The 22273-nt window shown below is 32.5% G+C and overlaps 4 protein-coding genes across 4 annotated transcripts; 1 reads left to right on the top strand and 3 right to left on the bottom strand.

The window, feature by feature from the left end:
• Nucleotides 1-1308: 1308 nt before the first annotated feature.
• TRIADDRAFT_56687 (uncharacterized protein) lies at nucleotides 1309-3543 on the bottom strand (the record flags this gene model as incomplete). Its single annotated transcript, XM_002112519.1, has 1 exon — nucleotides 1309-3543. One exon carries the CDS (start codon nucleotides 3541-3543, stop codon nucleotides 1309-1311), a length of 2235 nt encoding a protein of 744 aa, XP_002112555.1.
• A 2466-nt stretch (nucleotides 3544-6009) lies between these two features.
• On the bottom strand, nucleotides 6010-8268 carry TRIADDRAFT_56686 (uncharacterized protein; the record flags this gene model as incomplete). Its single annotated transcript, XM_002112518.1, has 1 exon — nucleotides 6010-8268. One exon carries the CDS (start codon nucleotides 8266-8268, stop codon nucleotides 6010-6012), a length of 2259 nt encoding a protein of 752 aa, XP_002112554.1.
• A 4235-nt stretch (nucleotides 8269-12503) lies between these two features.
• Nucleotides 12504-15936, top strand: TRIADDRAFT_56685 (uncharacterized protein; the record flags this gene model as incomplete). Its single annotated transcript, XM_002112956.1, has 15 exons — nucleotides 12504-12559; nucleotides 12712-12759; nucleotides 12848-12910; nucleotides 13022-13107; nucleotides 13427-13509; nucleotides 13837-13881; nucleotides 13973-14035; nucleotides 14199-14267; nucleotides 14555-14611; nucleotides 14865-14918; nucleotides 15084-15134; nucleotides 15331-15402; nucleotides 15482-15550; nucleotides 15642-15683; nucleotides 15838-15936. The coding sequence occupies 15 exons, from the start codon at nucleotides 12504-12506 to the stop codon at nucleotides 15934-15936; spliced, it is 957 nt and encodes a 318-aa protein (XP_002112992.1).
• Nucleotides 15937-19546: 3610 nt separating this feature from the next.
• Nucleotides 19547-22273, bottom strand: TRIADDRAFT_56684 (uncharacterized protein; the record flags this gene model as incomplete). Its single annotated transcript, XM_002112517.1, has 1 exon — nucleotides 19547-22273. One exon carries the CDS (start codon nucleotides 22271-22273, stop codon nucleotides 19547-19549), a length of 2727 nt encoding a protein of 908 aa, XP_002112553.1.

Genomic DNA, 22273 nt, shown 5'->3' with positions numbered 1-22273 from the left:
GAAATATGTTATGACAATCTCGAAACGTCGCTAAAATAAAATCATGCGCCTATATGATTATCACAGGATTTAAACGTCAAATTAATGTTGGATGACAGTTGAAGAATATTTTACGGGATAGTAAAAACCATACGATCATCGAATCCTCGAGATTGAATATGATTTAGGTACATCCTGTAAGACCACTTTGAAATCATTCCTTTCCTATTATAATTATAAGATCACTGCTACACCGCAGTACTGCTTATCACTGTTTCACTATACCGTTTTGTAAAGCATTTAATATATCTTCCTATTTTAAGCTAACGAGACCATGACAGCTTAGATTTTCTTCTAGAACGGCATCAGATACGACGATAGTTAAATGGAAACCTTTGGACGGTCTACTCAAGTTGTCGATATCGTAAACCAAAGGTTTTTAAAGCCTCCAGATCAATTAGAAAAATCATAAATTTAATGTCTATCTTTCTATGCTATACATAAATTCAGTATAATAATCTCATAGAATTATTTCGATACACTGACTGTTTTAGTACAGTAGTTCCTTATGAAAAATTATCTCAATGCCATTGTTGATGAAAATACAATATATCATAATATTTTATTGTATTTTTTTATAATCATCGATCACTAGCTCCAGATTTATTTATAACATTACCATACAACGTAAGCTTAGGTCGAATAAAATTGAGCTAACCTGTAATCTATCTTTCCACACAGAGTCAGTAATTGCAGCAATCTAAATCTAGCTCAAAGTAAGAAATTTTTATTGCAGTAAAATTCAACTTTTAGCATCTCATCTTAATAGTACGGTAAAACACACCTACATTTAATAAAGGAGTGTCTGTATGCATCCATCATCAATAAGTGCTTACAGAAGGAACAAGTAAATCAAAAATAAACAGTCCTTGTTTTATAGGTGATAATCAACTTTAGGTAATACCTTATCGTATAATTACAGATAAAGTAACTAGAATTTTATTTCGCAATGATTGAAAAAATTTTTGTGTGGTAACCTGCTTATATATCGGTAAAAATTTTAAGTAATCTAAGACCCAAATAATTACGAAGATAGTACAACTTGAATTAAATAAATATGCGATTTTATACGGCAATAACCGAAGGAATAACAACGTGTGACGACTAATAACACAGTATCCCACTAGAATAGAAATCCTACTCGTCGTAATTAATCGTTTTACTTAATAGTATACATATGAAAATGCAGAATAATAATTTACATTAATCAATCCTCGTAATAACAAATTAACACGAAATCGATGCAACTATACTGTAGATGTATATTATTTAAGAGTCCGAATCTTGGAATATTTCTCGTTCTTTTTTTTCCATGCTGGTGATTGGCATGCCTTTCCCGCTACCATCCCTGACCGAATTCTCTGCCATCTGAACTAACAAATGAGATAATTTTTCACAGACTAACGCTTTATTTGCATTATGTTCCTCTATTTCTTCCATCAGCTGATGATATATCTCTATTTGCTTATCACTCACAGATTTTCTCTCAACACGAATCTTAAAGGACTTTTCGTAATTTGATACAGCATTATTGTAATTACTTTGTAGGCGATACGTATCCGCTATACTAACGTAGATGTCGGCAACAGCTATACTATCCGCTCCATCAACTTCCGAATAAATCCTCCATGAACTTTCATACATTGATAATGCATCTAAATAATTATTTAAACACTGATAGCAGTACCCTAAACAACTATATAAATATCCGACATCATAATTATAAGGAGATAATTTTAGGTAGATTTTAAGTGATAATTGATACTTCAATATTGCATCTTCATATAATTGTTGTAAACGATAGACTGATCCCATTTCGCTGTAAGTGATGGCAATAATATTACTGCTCTCATCATCTAGCTCTTTTCGTACGTTGATGCATTTCTGATACATTGAAATTGCTTCGTTAAAATGATTCTGTAATGCATAAATAGAGCCCAAATTATAATAGCACTCAGCCGCATATTGATTACTTTCATCTGATGGCAACTTTAAACTGATTTTCAAAGCTTCCTGACACATATCTGCTGCATCGTCGAATGCTTTATCAGACATATAAATGTAAGCCATATCGATATAAGTCCCAGCGACATAGCTACTATTCTTGCCGTAACAGTTTAATTGTAGCTGAAGTGATGTCTTAAGCATCATTAAAGCTTGGCTGTGCTTATCATCTAACATTGTATATATTCTAGCAATTTCATTGCGTGATTTAATGACTTGTTTATTATATTCACCATGAAATTCTGTACGAATTTTTAGTGCTTTCTGATGCATTACTAAAGCTTCCTTGTAACTTTTCATTGAATAGTAAACTCTACCAATTTTGCTGTATATTGCTGCCACATACGGATGATCTTCTCCAAACTTTCCAATAGCAATTCTTACTGCGTCATTATAAAAGGTGAGAGATTCATTAAATCTTCCTAGTGAAAAGTAAGTACTTGCTAATTTTTGGTAAGATTTTGCTATATCAGACTGATGTTCTCCTTGATTTTTCAATAGGATATTTAATGCTTTCTGATGATATCTCAAAGCGTTCCTATGCTGTAGTTTTGCTTGATATACACATCCGATATTATAATAAATATCGCCCGCGTGGCCATGATCTGTTCCTAAAATTTCGATCTGAATTTTCAAAGCCTTATAAAAAATAAGAATTGCGTCATCATATAGCTTCAAAGACTGTAGTGTAGTAGCCATACTTTTATATGTATCAGCAACGGTCAGGTTGTTCTCGCCCAATATTTTTAGATTGATATCTAGCGCCTTTTGATATCTAGTAAGTGCTTGATCGTCTTTATGTTGTAGCGAAAGAACAGAAGCTATTTTACGGTATGTTTCCGCGACATGCTTATTTTCAGATCCCAATACTTTTATTTGAATATTTAAAGCTTTATCAAGCATAAACAACGCCACTTCATATTTCCTCGTAGCTTCATATATCTCAGCAATGTTGTAATGTAATGTGGCTACCTGTAAGCTGTCTTCGCCAGATAATTTCATTTGTAGTTTTAAGCATTTATTTTGCATAACCAATGCTTCATCATAGTTTCCGACAATGTAGTAGATACTGGCAATATTATTATAGGAGTGAATAATTGGGCCATCATCTTCTGTAACAGAGTCTATCTTGTACTTTAGCCCAAGTTGGTAATCATGCAAAGCTTCATCATATTGTTCCCATACTTTCTCAAGATGGCCGTAGATATCGATACAATAGGCCATTCGCAGTTTATCATTAACCTGGTTTGCACATTGGTACGATTTACTACAAAATTCATTGGCCGTTTTATACTTATGAGAATTGAAATAAGCATAAGCAATGCGACGATACAGATCCGCTAAGTTCTGATTCACACAATCTAATTTTTGTTCGGTACTGGTAACTTTCTCAACCGCTCGATGAAATAGTATTAGTGCTTCTTTATAAAATCCAATTGCAAACTTTTCATCTCCGGCAACAGTGAGCGCCTGAACTTCGCGATTTTGACTATTACCCATTTCATAGGTCAATACAGTTATCGTCCAAGTGTTACCGGTGCATCAGGATTAAAAAATTACGAAACATGATCAAAACATACAAAAATTATTCTTGGATACGGATGCCTGCTTACATTCGACTTTCGCTCAACAACATCGCGGATTACCTTCTAGTTTCCCTGCCAAGGCTATTGTTAGTATATCACCATAAATCCAAGGCTACCTTTAAAAACTCCTTCTATCAGGCAAATTTTCTTGCAAGAATGTTATTATCGTTTCTAGTATACAAGCGTACGGCAATTATTTTTTTAATAAAATTTTATAAAACCTAAACAGTATGAGGCCTATAACGGACACAGGGGTTTGCCCGATTATAATTTCCATTGTGCTATTACACTACATAACGGTAATATCCTTTTGTTGTTATACAATTAGGAACAAATATGGAGGAGACATGGCCTTAAGCCATTGAATTAAGGCTATATTCACGTGATTATTAGTCTACTGTACGAAAGCCTATCATGGAGATTAATGAGAATAGGAAATTTTGCTGGATTGACTTTATCTCTCATGAGGATTTCAAACTAATGTGGAAAACTGCCAGCTGTCCTCCGGTAAGAGCGGAAATGTACGCTTTGTTGCAATTTCCAGTAGCCCGTATGAGGTCTGCGTTGCCCATTAATTACGCTAACAAACTTCTAACTTGTTACCGCGAAGTTAGTACTATAACAAGGGGCATTTAATTTTCATGAACATTAATTCATGGCTGAAATGACGTATGCATACCATCGATTATCCGACAATCGAATTGCGTTGATAACTATATAAAGCAGACAGACAGGAAGCCGCAATAAAATGCATTCCTTTAGATCTTTATCATCGGCCTAATATGAAATAAATCTACACAATCACATAAACTACTTCGTTATGCTATTTCGTAAAATAAACTGGGAGATGATCAGATTGAGCGTAATATACGATGCTAATTATATTAAAATCAGCAAACTGAATTTAGCTTTTAAAAATAGATTTCAAAAATAAACCTAAAGTCATACAATTAATTCAGCGATGTTTACCATACTACTTGTAAAGATGCAATAATACTATATGTATTATTAATTAATTATCAATGATGCTAACGACATTACTGTATAGTAGAGTATATGTACGTTTATATTCACTCTATACTTCATATAATTAATTTAACGGCTATTCTAAAAATAAATAAAGATGCAATATTTCGGTACATTTCTCTAATTTGGATGCCCTCTAGACTGGATTCGAGAAATAATTTGCAATTCCTTCTAAATATGTATAAATAGGGGAAATTTATGACTTGATGTTAAACTTGCCAAATTCAATTACTCAAAACCGCTGTTTTTTTCTATAGTACTGTAAAACACGATAGGGGCTATTGAACCATTTTGTTACCTAATTCAGAACAGTACTATACAGTAACTAACGTAAAGTATAATACTGTAGAATATATAGGCTTAATTATAATTACTAATCAGTCCAATATTCCTGTTCGTATAATGCATAGCTTGTTATGAGTACATCTACTACTACGCGTAAATGATAATTTAAGCACTACAATTAAAATATTCATTGCTATTTATTACCGCTTCGTTGAACTTTGTGTGATACTGCAATTTTGGGTATTATTTAGTGACTGTGAAGTGCGACATCTCTGTCGATGAACCGACAGGATGTTAAACTAATATTTCATTAAAATCAAGACACTAATGATAAAATTATTGCTAAGATCATTGAGATGAACTCTTCTTCGGCTCCAGCAAAGCTTACAGTAATAACTTATTTTAGTATCTGGTATGATGGCATTAGTTACCATTTATTGGTAATTCATTAGTAAAGGCCTTGAAGAAATAATTATCTGCGATGTTAGTTTCCGATACCTACAAAGCAAATGTCTCATTCATTAATTACATGCTTGAAATCTTCAGCTTTAGTAGCATTCGTCAGCAATGTTACAGCTACATAGAACTTATAAAGATACTTCGATTTGTAAACTACATTACTGCTAAATAGGACTTACGCTGATACATATTATAATAGATTAAAAATCTATGGTACTTTAACTCTAATCTACTATAAAAGTAATTTGTTACAAATGAATAATTTGTAGATTTACAGCGACACTTGAGAAAATCTGTCGATTAGATATCTATTAACAATCGGCGCAGTGATAAAATGGTAAAAATTTATAAAAATGTTGACAACTAATACTAATTACTATACTTGCAATATTGAAGATATAGATTGGCAAAAGCAAGTTTTAAAAGTCAGCTCAAATGCACGTTAATTTTGGCAATAGAAGATAGTATTCTGTACTTGCCGAAGCTGCGGTATGTATAAGAAAGTGTACGGTAATTAAAGAGTTACAGGTAATAAGTTTTAAATTTAATAAAATTCCTCTAATATTATCATGACATGGCGTGATTACTAATTTTATTATAATTTTCTATCTTAAAATTCCAACTTTGGCTGATCATCTTCGTTCCCTTCTTCATGTGTTGATGGTTGAATAATTGCAGTTAGCTTACTGCCGTCGATATTGAAAGAATGTTGGAGCAATTTCTGTATTTCATAACTTAAAGCGGAAAATTTGTCACATACAGCAGATTCATCAAAGTTACCGATTCCTGACTCTGACTCTTTCAGCAGGCTGTTGTATGCCTCAATCTCTTTATTTTTCAGAGATTCCACTTCCATCCAAATGCTAAATGTTGTTTTATAATTCGATATGGCGTCGACATATTTACTTTGTAATCGATAAACATCTGCCATACTACAATATATTTTAGCGACAGCTAGACTATTTTTGCCATCGAGTTCCAAGTAAACTTTTAGTGCATTTTCGTACATTGATAACGCATCGACGTATTTATTTAAACACTGATAACAACTTGCTATACATTGATATAAAACTCCAACTTCACGACTGTTTGATGATAGCTCTTTCTGAATTTTAAGCGATATCTGATACATTGATAGTGCATCATTGCATAATTTTTGTGAACGGTAAACAGATGCAATTTCGCTGTAAGTCATGGCGACGATACTACTACTCTCGTCGTTTGATTCTTTCCTGATGTCGATAGATTTCTTATACATTGTTAACGATTCTTCATATCGATTTTGTAGTGCATAGATGGAACCAAGATTATAATAGCAATCTCCTACTTTTGGGCTATTTTCGTTATTCTGCAAGTTCTGGCTGATTTCTAATGCTTCTTGGTACACAGCTACAGCTTCGTCATAATCTTTATCGGCAATATAAAGGCTAGCCATATTGATATATGTAGCTGCCACAGAACTGTTATTCCTACCGTAAAATTTTAGCTGTAATTGGAGACATGCATCAAGCATAGATAGAGCATCTTCATGTCGATCATCGAGCATGGTATAGGCCTTGGCTAGTTCGCTATACGATTTAGCTACCCATTTATCATTCTCTCCGAGTATTCCAATCCGAATTTTTAACCCTTTCTGATGTAAAGATAGGGCATCCTTATACTTTTTTAACATATGATAGACTTTACCCATTTTATAATAGAGCGTTGCAATATGAAGATCATCTTCCCCGCATTCGCCAATAAGGATGTTAACAGCCTTAGTATACATAGTTAGAGCTTCGCTGAATCTTTTAAGCGAAAAATAAGTGCTCCCCAATTTCTGATAACATTTAGCAACATTAGAGCTTTTCTCTCCATAAATCTCAAGTAAAATTTTCAATGCTTTTTGATGATAATGCAAAGCATCATTATACTGATGTTGTGCTTGATATGCGGATGCAATGTTGTGATAGATACCACCGGTTAGGCTATGGTGTTCTCCTAAAATTTCTAGTTGAATCTTCAATGCTTTATAAAATAAGCAATTAGCATCATCATATCTCATCTGTGTGTAATACAATTTTCCGATATTTTTGTACGTCGCTGCGACCCGCAAATGATTTTCTCCCAATATTTTTAAATCAATACTTAGTGATTTATGGAACATTGCTAAAGCTTCATCGTGTTTATGTTGTAAATAAAGTACCGAACCCATTTTACTGTAGGTTAAAGCAACATGCTTATTATTGGATCCTAATACTTTCAGTTGAATCTTTAATGCTTTATTAAACATTAGGAGTGCTTCATCAAGACTGTTAAGCATTTCCATGAGATATCCAATATTGCTATTTAAAGTTGCGACGTGCAAACAATTTTCACCCGTCAACTTTACTTGTAACTTTAAGCACTTCTTTTCCATGATTAATGCTTCACTTAGATTTCCAGTTAAGGAATAAATTCCAGCTATATTATTGTATGAATGAATAATATTGCCATTATCTTCTCCTACAGATTCAATCTTGTACTTTAATGCCATTTGATAATCATGTAATGCTTCCTCGTACTGATCCCAGATCTTTTTAATATGCCCGTAAATATCCATACAGTGAGCCATGGATAGTTTGTTATCAATTAGACTGGCACAATTGTAAGATTTATCACAAAATTCATTTGCTTCTTTGTACTGATGAGTATTCAAGTACGTATAGGCAATTCGACGGTATAAATTAGATAAATCCTGGTTGATATATTTGTCTTTAAACTCCATATCAGGAAATTTCTCGACGGCCTGAGAAAATAATGAAAGCGCTTCTTTGTAATATCCAATAGAAAATTTTTCATCACCTTGAGAAGTTAGCGTTCTTATCTCTCGATTAAGGCTATTACCCATCTTTAATGAGGCCTTTTCAATCTTATTTCAACAATTTAGTATTACGGTACATATACTGTACTAAAGGAAATGATCTCTTTGCCACTTATCCGGAAATGAAACTCATATTATACCGCAAGCAACCAATCACATTAGTTATCGCCGAATACTGGAGTCGATAGCTCTACGCTAAAAAGCTGCTAAACACGCGTTCGCTTAGGACACAAATCGGGCTAGAAAATTGCCACGACGAGTTTTATTGTTTTTTAGGTAGGTACAGACGTACAGTAATCGTTTCGATAAAATTTACAACCAAAATCGATTCTAGTGTTATTGAATTAAACAACTATTAAGTGTAAAACACCAGCCAAAGAGGTGGAGCAAATAGTTAGCACGAAATTTTCCAAGTGAATTATAATCTAATCGGATAAAATATTACTCCAAGAGTTTTCCTGTACCGCAACTGTAATCTTCAAACTTCCAAACAGCTACATATAAAACGATCGACAAGGTTAAAAGCCGATTACAAAGCAAAGTAAATGTTTCTGAGAAAAATAATTACAATATTGATATTGGTATGATATGCCGAATCACTGTATGAGACTATATGGTTTACGCTACTATAAATAAGCATTTTTGACTTATATTGTCCAGCCACTTTACTTCGGAATGTTATAGAGGCTCTTATTTTGGTACTATTAATCATCAATAATTCATACGTAGTAGTAACAGTGCTAATTAGATAGGCCGTATGCCATGTGATGAATTCTCCCAATTAGCTTTCTTATTGCTTTTCCAATATAATAGGTGAATGCCTGAAGTAAAGTAAATAACAAACCAACCATTTGAATGCTACCCCTAGGTTGTTGACCTTTACCAGCCCTTTACATCTTCTAATCTTCTATACTTTTATAAGTAATTATCTCTACTATCCTGCAATACAGCCAACAGATATCGATGAAACAATAGTCTTATTTAATATAGAAAAATGAGAGTTAAATAAGTCGTTAAAATTTTCAAGGTACGAATATACGCGAGTTGTAGATTACATCACCCATTGGAAGGATTTTTTCGATAGTACTGTTATGAATTATAGTATAAAGTGCGCTTTAATTTATTCTTGCATTTTTATAGTACGAAGTTAAGGAAATAAACGTGATGAGTTTTTGTTGTAAATCTTTGATCGATTACTTAAGCTACATTTAATTTGGAATTAATCAAGCGTCGTTATTTATTAAATGACTAAGTCCTTTACTATAAATGTTTCATTATTACTTCGAAACTGGAAGCAACTTCTTTAAACCTGAAATTGAGTTCCTGCATTAAGCAGAAGTCAGACAAACTATACTTCTTCTAGGCAATACATTCATTAGAGGAGTTTACTCTTATGTATCTTGTAAAGAGTAATAATGTACTTTCACTTATACGGACCATTTTCGGCAAAGGCTGAATTCGAATGATTTTTCTTCATTCTTAAATACAGTATTGCTGTAGTCACAGAAGGATTTATAATAACTTATTAAAGTAACCTAAGATAGCTATCGCTTCAAATAACCCAAGTCAACCTCTTAAGTTAAACTATATTTGGTATTACCAAATGCGCTTTTAACATTTAAAATGCTGCGGTAAAAAGTATCAACGACTATAGCCAGTCAAAGATAAAAACTCGAGGTTTTAAACTAGTGCGCAGATTATAATTATAAATCACTTACATATGCATTTACCTAAGCTATTAACTTATTTGCATAGTAAAATGCAGTACTAAGGGGCATTACTATAAAATACTTCAATCCGAAATACTGTTGATATTGTAATTACATAAGTTCATCCTCACAGAATGCACTAGTATAAGCCTGCATCATTCCCAATGTCTCCATTCGTCGAAAAGTTATAGTTTAAAGTCGATTTTACTATTAACTAATAAGTTTGTATCGATGTAGCTTATTAAAACTTATTAATGTCGACTATTCTGTAGTTGAATTTCATTTGGCTACCAGTACAGTAGTCATAGTATACTATTCTAATAGGCCCACTTGCTGCATGATGATATCAATAAAATAAGTGAGATTGTCTTACTAGTGCGTTGTTATGGAATGAGAAAGACTTTCTAGAGCAATGGTCGATTCTTCTAACATCGTATGGGTAAATAAGTGTGGAGCATACTCAGAATAAGTTTAAGTTTATATGAAGCAATGCGGTACTGATCATAGGCATATTATAATAGTAACTTTGAAATAAGCATGCAGTAAACGCTGATAAATAATAATGTTTGAGATAAAAATATTTGTTTCAATTATGCATTTAAAATATAGATTTACTATTGCTCGCTACCGAATGAGTAACTTCTGATGAATCGGCTAGATGCCTTAGAAGGTCAGATATTGTGTAAGTTGGTTTCGTAATGTGCGGCCATCAAGACATTATATCGTTTTTGTTCATTGTCAATCGTGAAACGAATTTGTATAAACAGCATCATTTTAGCTCAGCACTCTAGGTCAAGCTAGCTTATCTAAAGACTTTCCATAACTCTTTCCGTTGCAAATAATGAATTCTCAAAATTGTGCCATGCTAAATAATTTTGAATACGTGTCGATTAAGTTCGTTATATCTAACGTAATATAACATAAATTTCAATTAGCAAGGATTTATTAAGAGGGAAACAGTAATTTTGTATGTTGATATATGTGCTATTTAGTATAATATTTACGACTATAAGTAATTAACTATTTTGTATTTAACTAATTAATTGCGATTATGCCACTCAATATGAAATCGATACAGCGATTGTATATTAATGTACAGCAGCAGACCACCAAATATATATTTTATAGTATATCATCGGTACAAAGCAGAATACTAAACATTTGGTCAATATGCCTAACTTAGCCAATCATATCTTTCATGCATTAATTAACTTGACTTCCACTTACTGTAAGACATCGTTACCGACAGTAATGGTAACAGAATTTAATTATATACTGGATCAAATGTGCATTAGCATGACTTATTCTTCCCATATATAGCTAGTGTATCTATGGTAGGTAGCTGAAACCGGCGCAAATTTAATGCTCAAAAGTTGGATATACAGTTGCGTCCTTTACTGAGTGAACGATTATGTATTTATGTAATGAAATTCTTAATTAACTAGGTAATATTCAAATCGAATGAGGATGCTCTTCTATTACTGCTAATTACTTCTAACGTAACAATTCTATTCTCTGGCATAACTAGGCGCGATCAGGTACGGTACTTAAGCAGTATTCGATAGTAAATAATAAGTACTAACAGCGATGATACACATAAGTTCTATGTTCACATTAAAGTTTGTTGCGAACCATTTTATTGAGTTTATACTATAAATGAACTAGCTATGAAATAAATGTCTAGTTTACCATTGCCATGTAGGTATAAAAACTATTAATGAAAGGTAGACTGAGTATAATAGCTGAAAGGGTTTTCGGCTTGTCAACCGTAATGCCAAAAACTTGTTACTAAATTTCATTCGTCTAAATTCTTGCTTCCATTTTAATTCATGACACTTTAACAAGAGCTGAATTATATCATTAATGAAGTAGCATCTGAATGCCTTGATCACATGCTTCTTAATAGTATGTTAGCATCAATCTTTATTGACTTGCAGCTTCAAGACTAAAAATATCTAGTAATTCGCTGAATAAATTTAATCCTGTAACAAACCATATTAAACTATCTAGTGTACTCCATCTTTCAGTCCTTTGAAAATAGCCAACCTTAGAAATGTGTTTGTGCCTTGTTAAGTTGATCAACGCGTAGAGTGGCCGTATCCAATGAATACCAGTGAAATTCAACCTGAACATGCAAAAGGTAACTGGAGCAAAAAGTCACCGTGAGTATTACCTTCGAACAAATTTTAGTTAGAACGATGAATGAATCAAAATTCAATCGTATTTGTATCTAAATTGTATAATATGACACTTAATATGGTCACCTGAATGATGAAAAACTTGAAGGAGATGCTGCCAATGATCAGGTGATCCAAGACACTATTACATTTTGAGTTATGCATATAATATAGATTATTATTATACTGCACATCTTGTCATATCCATTAACCTAATGTCTAAACATTATAAAAAATACGTGTACTTAACCTTTACAGTATAGCAATCAAATCGAAATTTTCTCAGGAATAGCAGAGGTACTCACCTACGTTAGAAAACACTAGCTTAATCAAAATAAAAAATTTTCTTGTCGAATTTCTGTTTGTGATATGCCAGATGATTGAAAACGCTACGTCAACTGCTGTTAAACTCCAATGGCTCAGTAATGCGCGGTAACTAATACATAATTTAGCATTTTGATCGTTTGATTACTTATTATGTAATAGTAAAATACATCTCGCACTACTGCATTAGCAATCATAAATGTTGGATTAAACTTAATTTTTGCCTCATCTAAACCGTTCATAATGTTGGTTTAATACAGAGCTTTCCTCGAAATTGGTTTACCCAGTTCAATGTATTTCGCTATAAGGTATTTTGAGAAGGCTTCTCATATATCGATAACACAACTTTAAATTTGCAATAATTACGCTCATAAAAATCTTTAATTGATATTTTAGGTCGTCCTTAGTTATTGAATTAGTGGAACTAGCTAGAGATTATGAGTGGCCAGTTGTGGATGAGTACGTGCAATGTTGTTACGAAGCTAGCTGAATAATTTACTACCAGTGCATATTTTAAATAACTAGCTTTTAATAAAGTTACCATAATTAATAGCTTTAATTATGATGAAGGATCAGAATGCAAGAGGACGTATGCTCCTGTCTTTTAATATTTTCGACTATAGAAACAGAGCAACTAAAGGCTCTGACTCAAGCCGGTACGTAAAATTAGTATTGATTTCAATTATCACTCCTCTTTCCATGATTGATTCGTTGCAATTATGCAGTATTAAAACGTCCTGCAAGCTGTCTTATACGTACAATAACTTCTCATACTGCAACTTACAATTTTAAAATTCTGCCCATTAGGTGCCATACCATTACTAATTAATCTGACATCCTCAGCCATCACTGAAGTGTCGCAAAAGGCTACACAGGCTTTAATAAATATTATTCGTTAGTGTCGAATCGTAAATATACGAAATAAATAAATTGCACTACTTACGAATGGTTCATTTGTTTTAATAATTCACTTAGAGAACGGAAGTCGATTTCGCAATCTAGCTTTGGGTAGCAATTTACTGCCTACTATTCAGGCAGTTTACTTTTTAGATCTTCCGGTAAACTCGTTGGAATCTACCTTCGTTGCTAAGTAAAAAATATTAAGGCTTTCGTCTAACCGAAAATTTCTCACGTCACCTTGATCTAGATAGGACAGATGTGTCTAATATCAAAACTGATATTAGTTTTATGTCAAGACTTAAGTCCTGCAATGACTTCCAAATATTTTAATGAAGTAATAACTTCGAAACGTGATAACGTTATAAAATCTTTTAGTTACTTTGCTAATAGGATAATAAATAAAAGCTCAATTCCTTATCATCAAGGAATGTTATGTCGCAATGTTGGGTTGAGTTGTAATTATGATCATATCATTCCTTTTGCAGCTATTAAACATAATAACTAAACTCATTTATCAAGATGATATAGAGGTTTGCATTAACTGTAGTTACAGATGTTGAAATAGGAATAAAACATTGAGATTTTTTTCCAATATTATGATTTACTAATGCTGTATCGTAGGTTCTATTAACAAGTTGTTGGGCGTTAACATTCATCACATGTGATCTAAATGATGAATTAAAAGTAAGTACCATACGAACTTAATCCTATTTTTATGACATTTAATGCAATTTTCCTATCAAGATAAATTTTATCTTTCATAGGGTGCAATAATATTTTAACACTGCATCAGTATAACATCGAATGATTTCATTTAGTGGGAACATGCTCGTATTTATACATTTAGGCTATTCAAGATTCTAAAATTATTCCTCGACTGATAGCATTAATTTCCGCAACATCTTTACCCTTGAAGGTTTGTATAGTATTACCAAGCTTAAATAACTCCTAGACCTAAATCTGTGAAAATATAAAGTTTTAGAAAGGCGTAAATAGTCTAATAGAAAATATAAATGTATACTGCGTTTGAAGTAATAATGCGAACCCGATATAGATCACTATCGTAGGTTACATATATCATATTGTGTTTCCTTAACAAGCCAAAATTAATAAGAAGTGGATGATCTTGTCATATTTTTTTTGATGCACTTCATCAAATATTTAATAATTCTATGCACCTTTAATATTAATGATGATTTTTAGAAGATTTTAATTCGATTAATTGATAACATAACAATGGGAGATGAACCGGTCGCTAAGGTAAAAAGTGCAAATCTCAATAGATTGACGATAGTGAATAAGGAGGTTTAAGCTGACTTTCTTAGCTATTCGATTTATTGACTATTGTCCGTATTATTTCAGCTATTTATAAAACTGAACGGTTTAAACTATTTAAGAGGGTACATTCAAGACAGCTCGCTGAAGAAAGTCAGTTTGGTCTTGACTCTTTACATAAAAAATGCACTTATATTAATTGCCATCAATTTATAAATCCTATTTAATACTCTGATAGGAAGTCATATGGTTATTATCAAACATAGCAACAACCTATCAAAATTCAGCCTCGGTATCTGATAATAATATAATTTTCATTATTTTTTTTATCGGTAGTGGAATCAAACGCGTATATTGCATTTAATTCTTTTATCATACGTCTTTTAATAACATGCTAGTAAAGATTTTCAATATCTCATCACTGCATTTATACTAATGTTAATCCACCTTATTGTAGGCGTTTTTTCACTCAGGAATTGTGCAATTATGGATTGAAATATTTTCAGACGTAAGTTTTATAGTCGTAGTATTGAGCAATTTTCAGCCTTTCCAATATAATTATATCATACAATAATAGTAACCTGAAATAGTGTAATTTACAGTGCTTTGCTAATTAATACGCATTTACTAAATAATACTGCGAGATATATTATGTTATTATCATGCAATGAATAATATCTTCGTATTTCCTTAATGAACTTAAGCTCGATCACGCCACCAAAATTGAGGTCCTGGAAGCAATATCCGCTCTCACCTTACATAGTAACCCAGAGGAGGTACGTCATTTTATTAAGAAATTAATGTAGATTTTCTAAGAATATCTCCGCAACTGATCTCTTACACATAAATTTGCAGAAGAGCCATTTAATGGAATGCAACATTATCCCTTTATTACAGACGGCATTAATAGAAGATAGTTTAGAGGTGTGCAATCTGTCTTTACCCATTTTTATTACAGTAATGGCATTATGCACTTTATGTGTTGATATTAATTGGATTATTGTAACTTTTATAGTTATTAATACCTGCTTTAACTATTATGAGAGGCTTATTTCAAGTAGGTCACTAAAATTAAAATTAGTATTTCAATTGCTATGGTAGTGAGAATGAATACTGCAATAGGAATATCTTACGATAATAACTTAAATTTTAATGTTTCTTTTAAGTTTTTCTTAAGCGATGTGCAACTTATAAATTAATGATTTACTCAGCAGATTCCAGTCAAGGAGCCGCTAATAGCTGAATTAGATCGATGTAAAGGTACTAAAATAAGTAATAACTTAGCCGTCTACTTTTTGTTTAATGCCTGATACACGTATGTCTTGGATTATGCAGCGAAAGAATACATAGAAATTTTGCAAAAGCATCAAGATCGTGACGTTCAAAGACTTTCAAAATCGATTATAAGGAAGCTGACCATACGTCTAAGCTCAGATATTTCACAGAAATAGAATAAATTTTTCCGTTCAAAAAATTTTTTAATTTATTTATGAGACGGCCAAAAGGAAGGCAATAGAGACCACTTTAATCATTCTAAGCTACTCTGAACTAATTTTAAGAATAACGTAAATATTCAAAGACATATGGTAGTCATTTGGCTATCTAAAATAGGTAACATTGGTAGATAATTTGGTATTGCACTGTAGCTCTGTGTCTAAGAGCGAAATACTTTCAAATGAAAGTAACGCTATCTTGTAATTCCGCTTTCAATCGCTACATGCTTAAGAGATGCCTAACTGAGCCCATCTTATCAAGAATTAATACAACAAAGTCAAAAGAAATCTTTGACTAACATAAAGAATAACCTGGTACTTGAACAAGATTATCGATTAACTGCTGGGATCTGAAGCATTAATGTATTATTTAAGATGAATCAGGAAGCGTAACATTATGATACTGAAAAAAATGAAATTTATCTTGCTATTCAAAAGCAATCTTTCGCTTTATTCTAATTAAAATATTTAATTTACTGAAACCCAATGCAATATTAGTTCATTATTTTATAGCGAGATTGAACTGCTCTTTGATAGACATTAAATACTCAACAAGAGAATTTAAGCTCGCATAGACCGGCAGAGTTCTTTAAGGGAATATCGAGTTGGTCTTGACTTTGACTTTGTAGAATGAAGTTTATCTTCTCTTTGGAACGATCCATTAAATGAGTGAAGCCTTTATAACTATATTAAACAACGATGTCCTCAATACCTTTGAGTGTATTTCATTATAACGAAACTCATGGTCTCAGTAGCATACCAACGGTACCAATGATCGTAACAATTCTTATTTAGCAATCTTACAATCATGAGCGTCATTTACCAGTCGGGTCGTATTCTAGGTGATGAAGGTGAAGGGTCTCACTAATATTTGAAATATCACGTTTGACCTTGACTTTCCCTTTGTAGAATAACGCTTATCTTCTCTTTAGAATGACCTACCAGCTGACTAATAGACCTTTAGAAATGTCTTGGTAATATCCTCGATATCTCTAAATAACTTTCATTACATTACGCATGAGAACTGTTTATGAGGTGGCCCACTTATGGTCTCAAATGTAGACTAACAGTAGATATGGTTATAGTATTTCATTCTTGAACAATAATATCGTTCGTATAATCATGAGCATCATTTAACCGCAGGATTATATACTTGTTGATGACAGTGGAGCCATTTTTACTATAGTGTTAGTATGATGAAAGTTGGGATGACATCCTCAATTGAGTACAGACTACACGTGTCACTGTCAAGTTGCTTATCTGATGCGTGAATTAAGGCGTCAGCCTTTTCCCTCAGTCATACTTGAACGTCAATCTTTACACCAGTGAAATGTGACTTTATTGTACCCTATAGAAAATCCCATACAAGACTACTTTGATGGCTGTTCATTGACTTGCAATTAATTTATTCTGTGAGCGCAAATTTGATCTTCAGTTAAAATTTCCCAAAATCATTTTATCTTTGCTGCCAGGGAGTGTTTCTGCTACTGATTTATTGCATAAGGTATGTACTAATATATTAATACAAGAATTTACCTAAACTATAAATTATGATAATATCATCTAAGCCGAATATTCACGTATTAAATTAATTTTACTGGTTTTTACCAATAAATGGCCTACACTGATAATTAATCAGGTGTTAAAGACACGTCAGATCGAGTACAAACATGGCGTCGTTAAAAATTGTAAGTTTTACTTGTCATTTGTGAGGGAAAACAAGTTTTCGTGAATGACTCTTCTGTGAATTCTTGAATATGGTACTTTCCATCACTTAAAATACTCTCTATGTCATCTGCAGATGTGTGACCGAATTAAGCAGTTGGATGAAAATGCTATCGAATATTTCTTTGATTTATGGTAATTAAAAATTGCTAAGGTTGTTATAAAAAATTAATTCTGTGGCACTAAACTTTCGGAGCATTAATAATAAAATTTTTTTGCGATTATTATGTTAGAATTATATGCAATAAGAACTTGTATTAATTTGTTCTATTTACTGTCAATTAGCCACTATCTTATGTCACTACCAGCTGAAGTGCTAGCAGATCTTATATTTGGGTATATTAGTATATTAAAGATTGATTTCACTGAAATAGATGCAGTATTTGCTTTCGTTAAGTCATAGTAAAACAAAAACTTCATGTATATTATGTACATTTAAATAGAGAACTACATTACTTGGTAGATTTATTGCATTGGAGTGTCAATACAAATAGGTAAGATTCCTTTAATTCATTAGCACCATTACTATCCAACCCTATATTCGTGACTGATACAAAATTTTTCAATACTACATCATGCCCAGTTATAGCGTCCAAAAAGCAATATTAGAAATTTTGGCTAAATTTAGTACAGGTTCAAGACAAAGCGGGATCATATTGCAAGAAATGCGTAATTACGATTTGACTTACACCCATATGCCGTAATTTAATGCGATTCGTGACTTTAGCTTTCTAAATTTAGTTTAATTAGTAAAAGATTCATAATTTGCATAAAAAAGTTTAAATATACTATTCCTCTATCCATAGATGCTCTAGACTGGATGTTTCATTTAATGCTTTCACAATATGACGTTATTGCTGATGATACATTTGCTTTGGTGAGAAACGTTGTCAAACAAAACTTGAAATGGTAATTTGTATTATTTGTATTATTGATAATTTAAAGAAAATCTAGGATGTTACGGTTGCAACGGAATATCTCATTTTGAATCTAAATTTATGCTATGTATAGAAGCACCATATGCGAAGACACTATCAAAAACCATTGCTCACATAGCTTTAGCGGCTCTGAAACATGTTTCCAATACTGTGCTGATAAATGTTAACTATAAATTTAATGAATTCAATCAATAGGGAATTTATATTACAAAAGATGCGAAATGTATTATAAGTAATATAAAATGATGAGTTGGTGGCTATTCTATGAGCGGAGTTCACTTCGATTTTCCCCTACAACTAATATTTAAATATAATGCAGAAAAGGATAAATAATTATAGTCGTTTATTAATTCATAAAATAGATACTTCAATTACGTTTTGACTATCGTAAAATTGATACGGAAATAAAGCTAAATAGAACGTAGCAATAGCTGATCAAACTATATTGCCAGGGCAGTTTTGATTTGCTTTATAAAGATTCACTAAAGTTGTATAATTTAAAAATTACTGAAAAAAGAAGTAATAAATTTGATGAATTTGTTAATAAAATGCTTTTTTTTAAAATACATTAATTCAGCATTAACATACGATACGTCTCAAAAATGAAGTGATCATTATCACTATTGTCGAGCCGGATATGACATACAGAGTGATCAAATAAATAAAAAATGACTGGTAGGTCTTAGATAAATACAGATATGATGATATTTACTTCCATAAAAGTATCACGGTCCAAAATGGAGCCTACTCTCTAATACAGAATATTACATGACACTGCAATTCCGACGAGAGCGGCCAGCCATGGTATGCACCATACGCAATGACTGAGCAACTTCCGGACTAAGTATGCCAGCAAGATTTCTTCTAATACTTAGACATCTTTTATGATAATACAGAGCCGAATCAAATTCATCAAGAGCCATATACGTATTACCAAGGCAATAATACGTAGTAGCAACTTGTAAATTTTCCTCTCCTAAGTTCTCTATTTGAATGTTTAAGCATTCTTCAAACAATACGCCAGCTTCGTGATATTTGCCTATCGAAAAGTACACTCCTGCTATAATATTGCAAGTTTCAGAAATAGCTAAATCGCTCTCTTCTAATAAATCTAGCTGAATATTTAAGCACTTTTTGTACATAGCTAATGCATTTTCACAATCTTCTTTAGACATATAGACATCTCCCATATTGCTGTAGCACTTTGCAATATTTAAGTGATGATTTCCAAATAACTTTAAATTAATGTTTAAAGCCTTGTTAAAGCAATCCAAAGCTTCATCAAATTTAAAATTGGCGTAGCAGGCTAATCCAATATCATTATAAATAATACCAACATTTAATGACTCTTGCCCTTCTTTATCTATATATAAATGCAGTTCTTTTTGGTAGGCTTTAACAGCTTCTTCGTAATTGTTCTCCAATTCGTAAATATTGCCTATAGAATTATGGGCCTTTGCAACAGCAATTGGGTCGACCTCTTTACGATTTAATTCAAAGGTCAGGTAACTGTTGAACATGGACAACGCATCATCATATTGTGTCAACGAGCGATAAAGATTGCCTATCCTTTCATATAACACAGATAAGCTTTCATCATATTCTTTGGTCGATTTTTGTCTTATTTCTAGACTTTTTAAAAGCTCAATTACCGCTTCACTGGATTTACCTTGTAATTCTAAAATTGTAGCAATTCTTTCATATAAATCCGAAGTTTCGATGGGATTTTCTGATAGCGACCTTAGTCGAATATCCAAGGCTTTACGAAAATATGTTAAAGCGTCAAAGTAGTTTTCCTGTGACTGATATATGATTCCAATATTATTATATGTAGTAGCAATTACAAAGCTACTTTCATCTAAACATTCAAGCTCTATATCTAAACATTTCTGCTGCATCTCCGTTGCGTCGTCGAAATTACCTTGTGAATTATAGATCATACCAATTTTCTTATACAAAGTAGCAACTTTCAAGTTATCACATCCAAACAATTTCTTTCGAATATCTAAGGCCTTAAAGCTCATAGACAGTGCCAGATCATATTTACCTTGGGACTCATACATTGCAGAAATGTTTTGAAACGAGATAGCTACATCTTCATTGTTCTCTTTAACTAAATCTTGCTGGATGCTAAGACATTTTTGCTGCATTTCTATAGCATCGTCAATTTTGTCTTGAGAGTAGTAAACTAACGCAAGATCTCCGTACGACGAAGCAACATTTAGGCTGCTTTCTCCTAAAATGTCTAGCTCAACTTTTAAGCATTTTTGATACATAAGTAAAGCATCAGCATAATTTTCTTTATAATTAAGAATAGTTCCAACGTTACTATAAGAACCAGCGGTCAATAAATGGTTATCACCTAAAGTTTCACGTCGAATATTTAATGCTCTCTCTTGCAGAGATAAAGCTTTGTCGTAGTTACCCTGCAGATTGTACACAAGACCAATATTATTATAACAGGATGCTGCCTCCAAGCTATTCTCTCCTAATATTTCCGATACTGTTTTCAGCGATTTATTAAGATTCAATGAAGCATCCTCATAATTATCCATTCGTAAGTGAGCATGACCGATTCCATTAAGCGTTTTGGCAACATAAATATTATCTTCACCTATTAAATCTGTCTGAATTCTTAGACACTTTTCAAACCAGGTCTTAGCATCGTTATATTTGCCTTTTGATCGATATACGATTCCCATGTTATAATACGATTCTGCTACTTCCATACTATTTTCGCCAATAATGTTCAACTTTATTTGTATCGAATTCTGATGCATATCGATTGCCTCATCATAATTGCCTTGTAAATCATATACTAATCCCAAATTATTGAATGATTCACAAACTCCTACACAATTCTCACCCACGGCGTCACGATATACCTTTAAACTTTGCTCATGTGCAAAAATGCAATCTTTGTATTTACCTTGAGAGCAATAAACCAATCCTATTTCGTTGTAAATTTTGCCTATGTTTAACTTATTAACCACCCTTACCATATCTTCACGCATAATATCTAACGATTGCTGTAAATATAACAAAGCATCGTTGTATTTTCCTTGTAATGAGTATATTCTACCGATCTGATAGTATGATATACCGATCTCAATACCATGATCATCTAATACTTCGAGTTTTGTTTTAAGAGATTGTTGATAATAATCCATTGCTTGCTGATATCGACCTTGCATTCTCTTGACATCGCCATAGATATCGTTACTTCTCGAAGTACGAAGTTTATCATGGAGTTTAACAGCAATAGAATGACAAATATCGCAATATTTTAAGGCTTGCTGATAATTATACAACTTACAGAAACAATCTGATAGGCGAATAAAGTCATCATAACGTTCCTCATCTTGAATGTTATCAGAATTGTCATTCTGATAGGCTTGAATTACCTGTTGGTATTTAATACTTGCTATCCGATAGCTTCCACGATAATATTGGAGATCGCCATCTTGACGCAGCCGGGGCAACTCGGTCAT

This window comes from Trichoplax adhaerens, genomic scaffold (assembly GCF_000150275.1).
Source record: "Trichoplax adhaerens TRIADscaffold_5 genomic scaffold, whole genome shotgun sequence".
NCBI classification, from domain to species: Eukaryota; Metazoa; Placozoa; class Uniplacotomia; order Trichoplacea; family Trichoplacidae; genus Trichoplax; species Trichoplax adhaerens.
The sequence above is the reverse complement of the archived record's forward strand: the minus strand, read 5'-3'. Positions and strand labels throughout refer to the sequence as shown.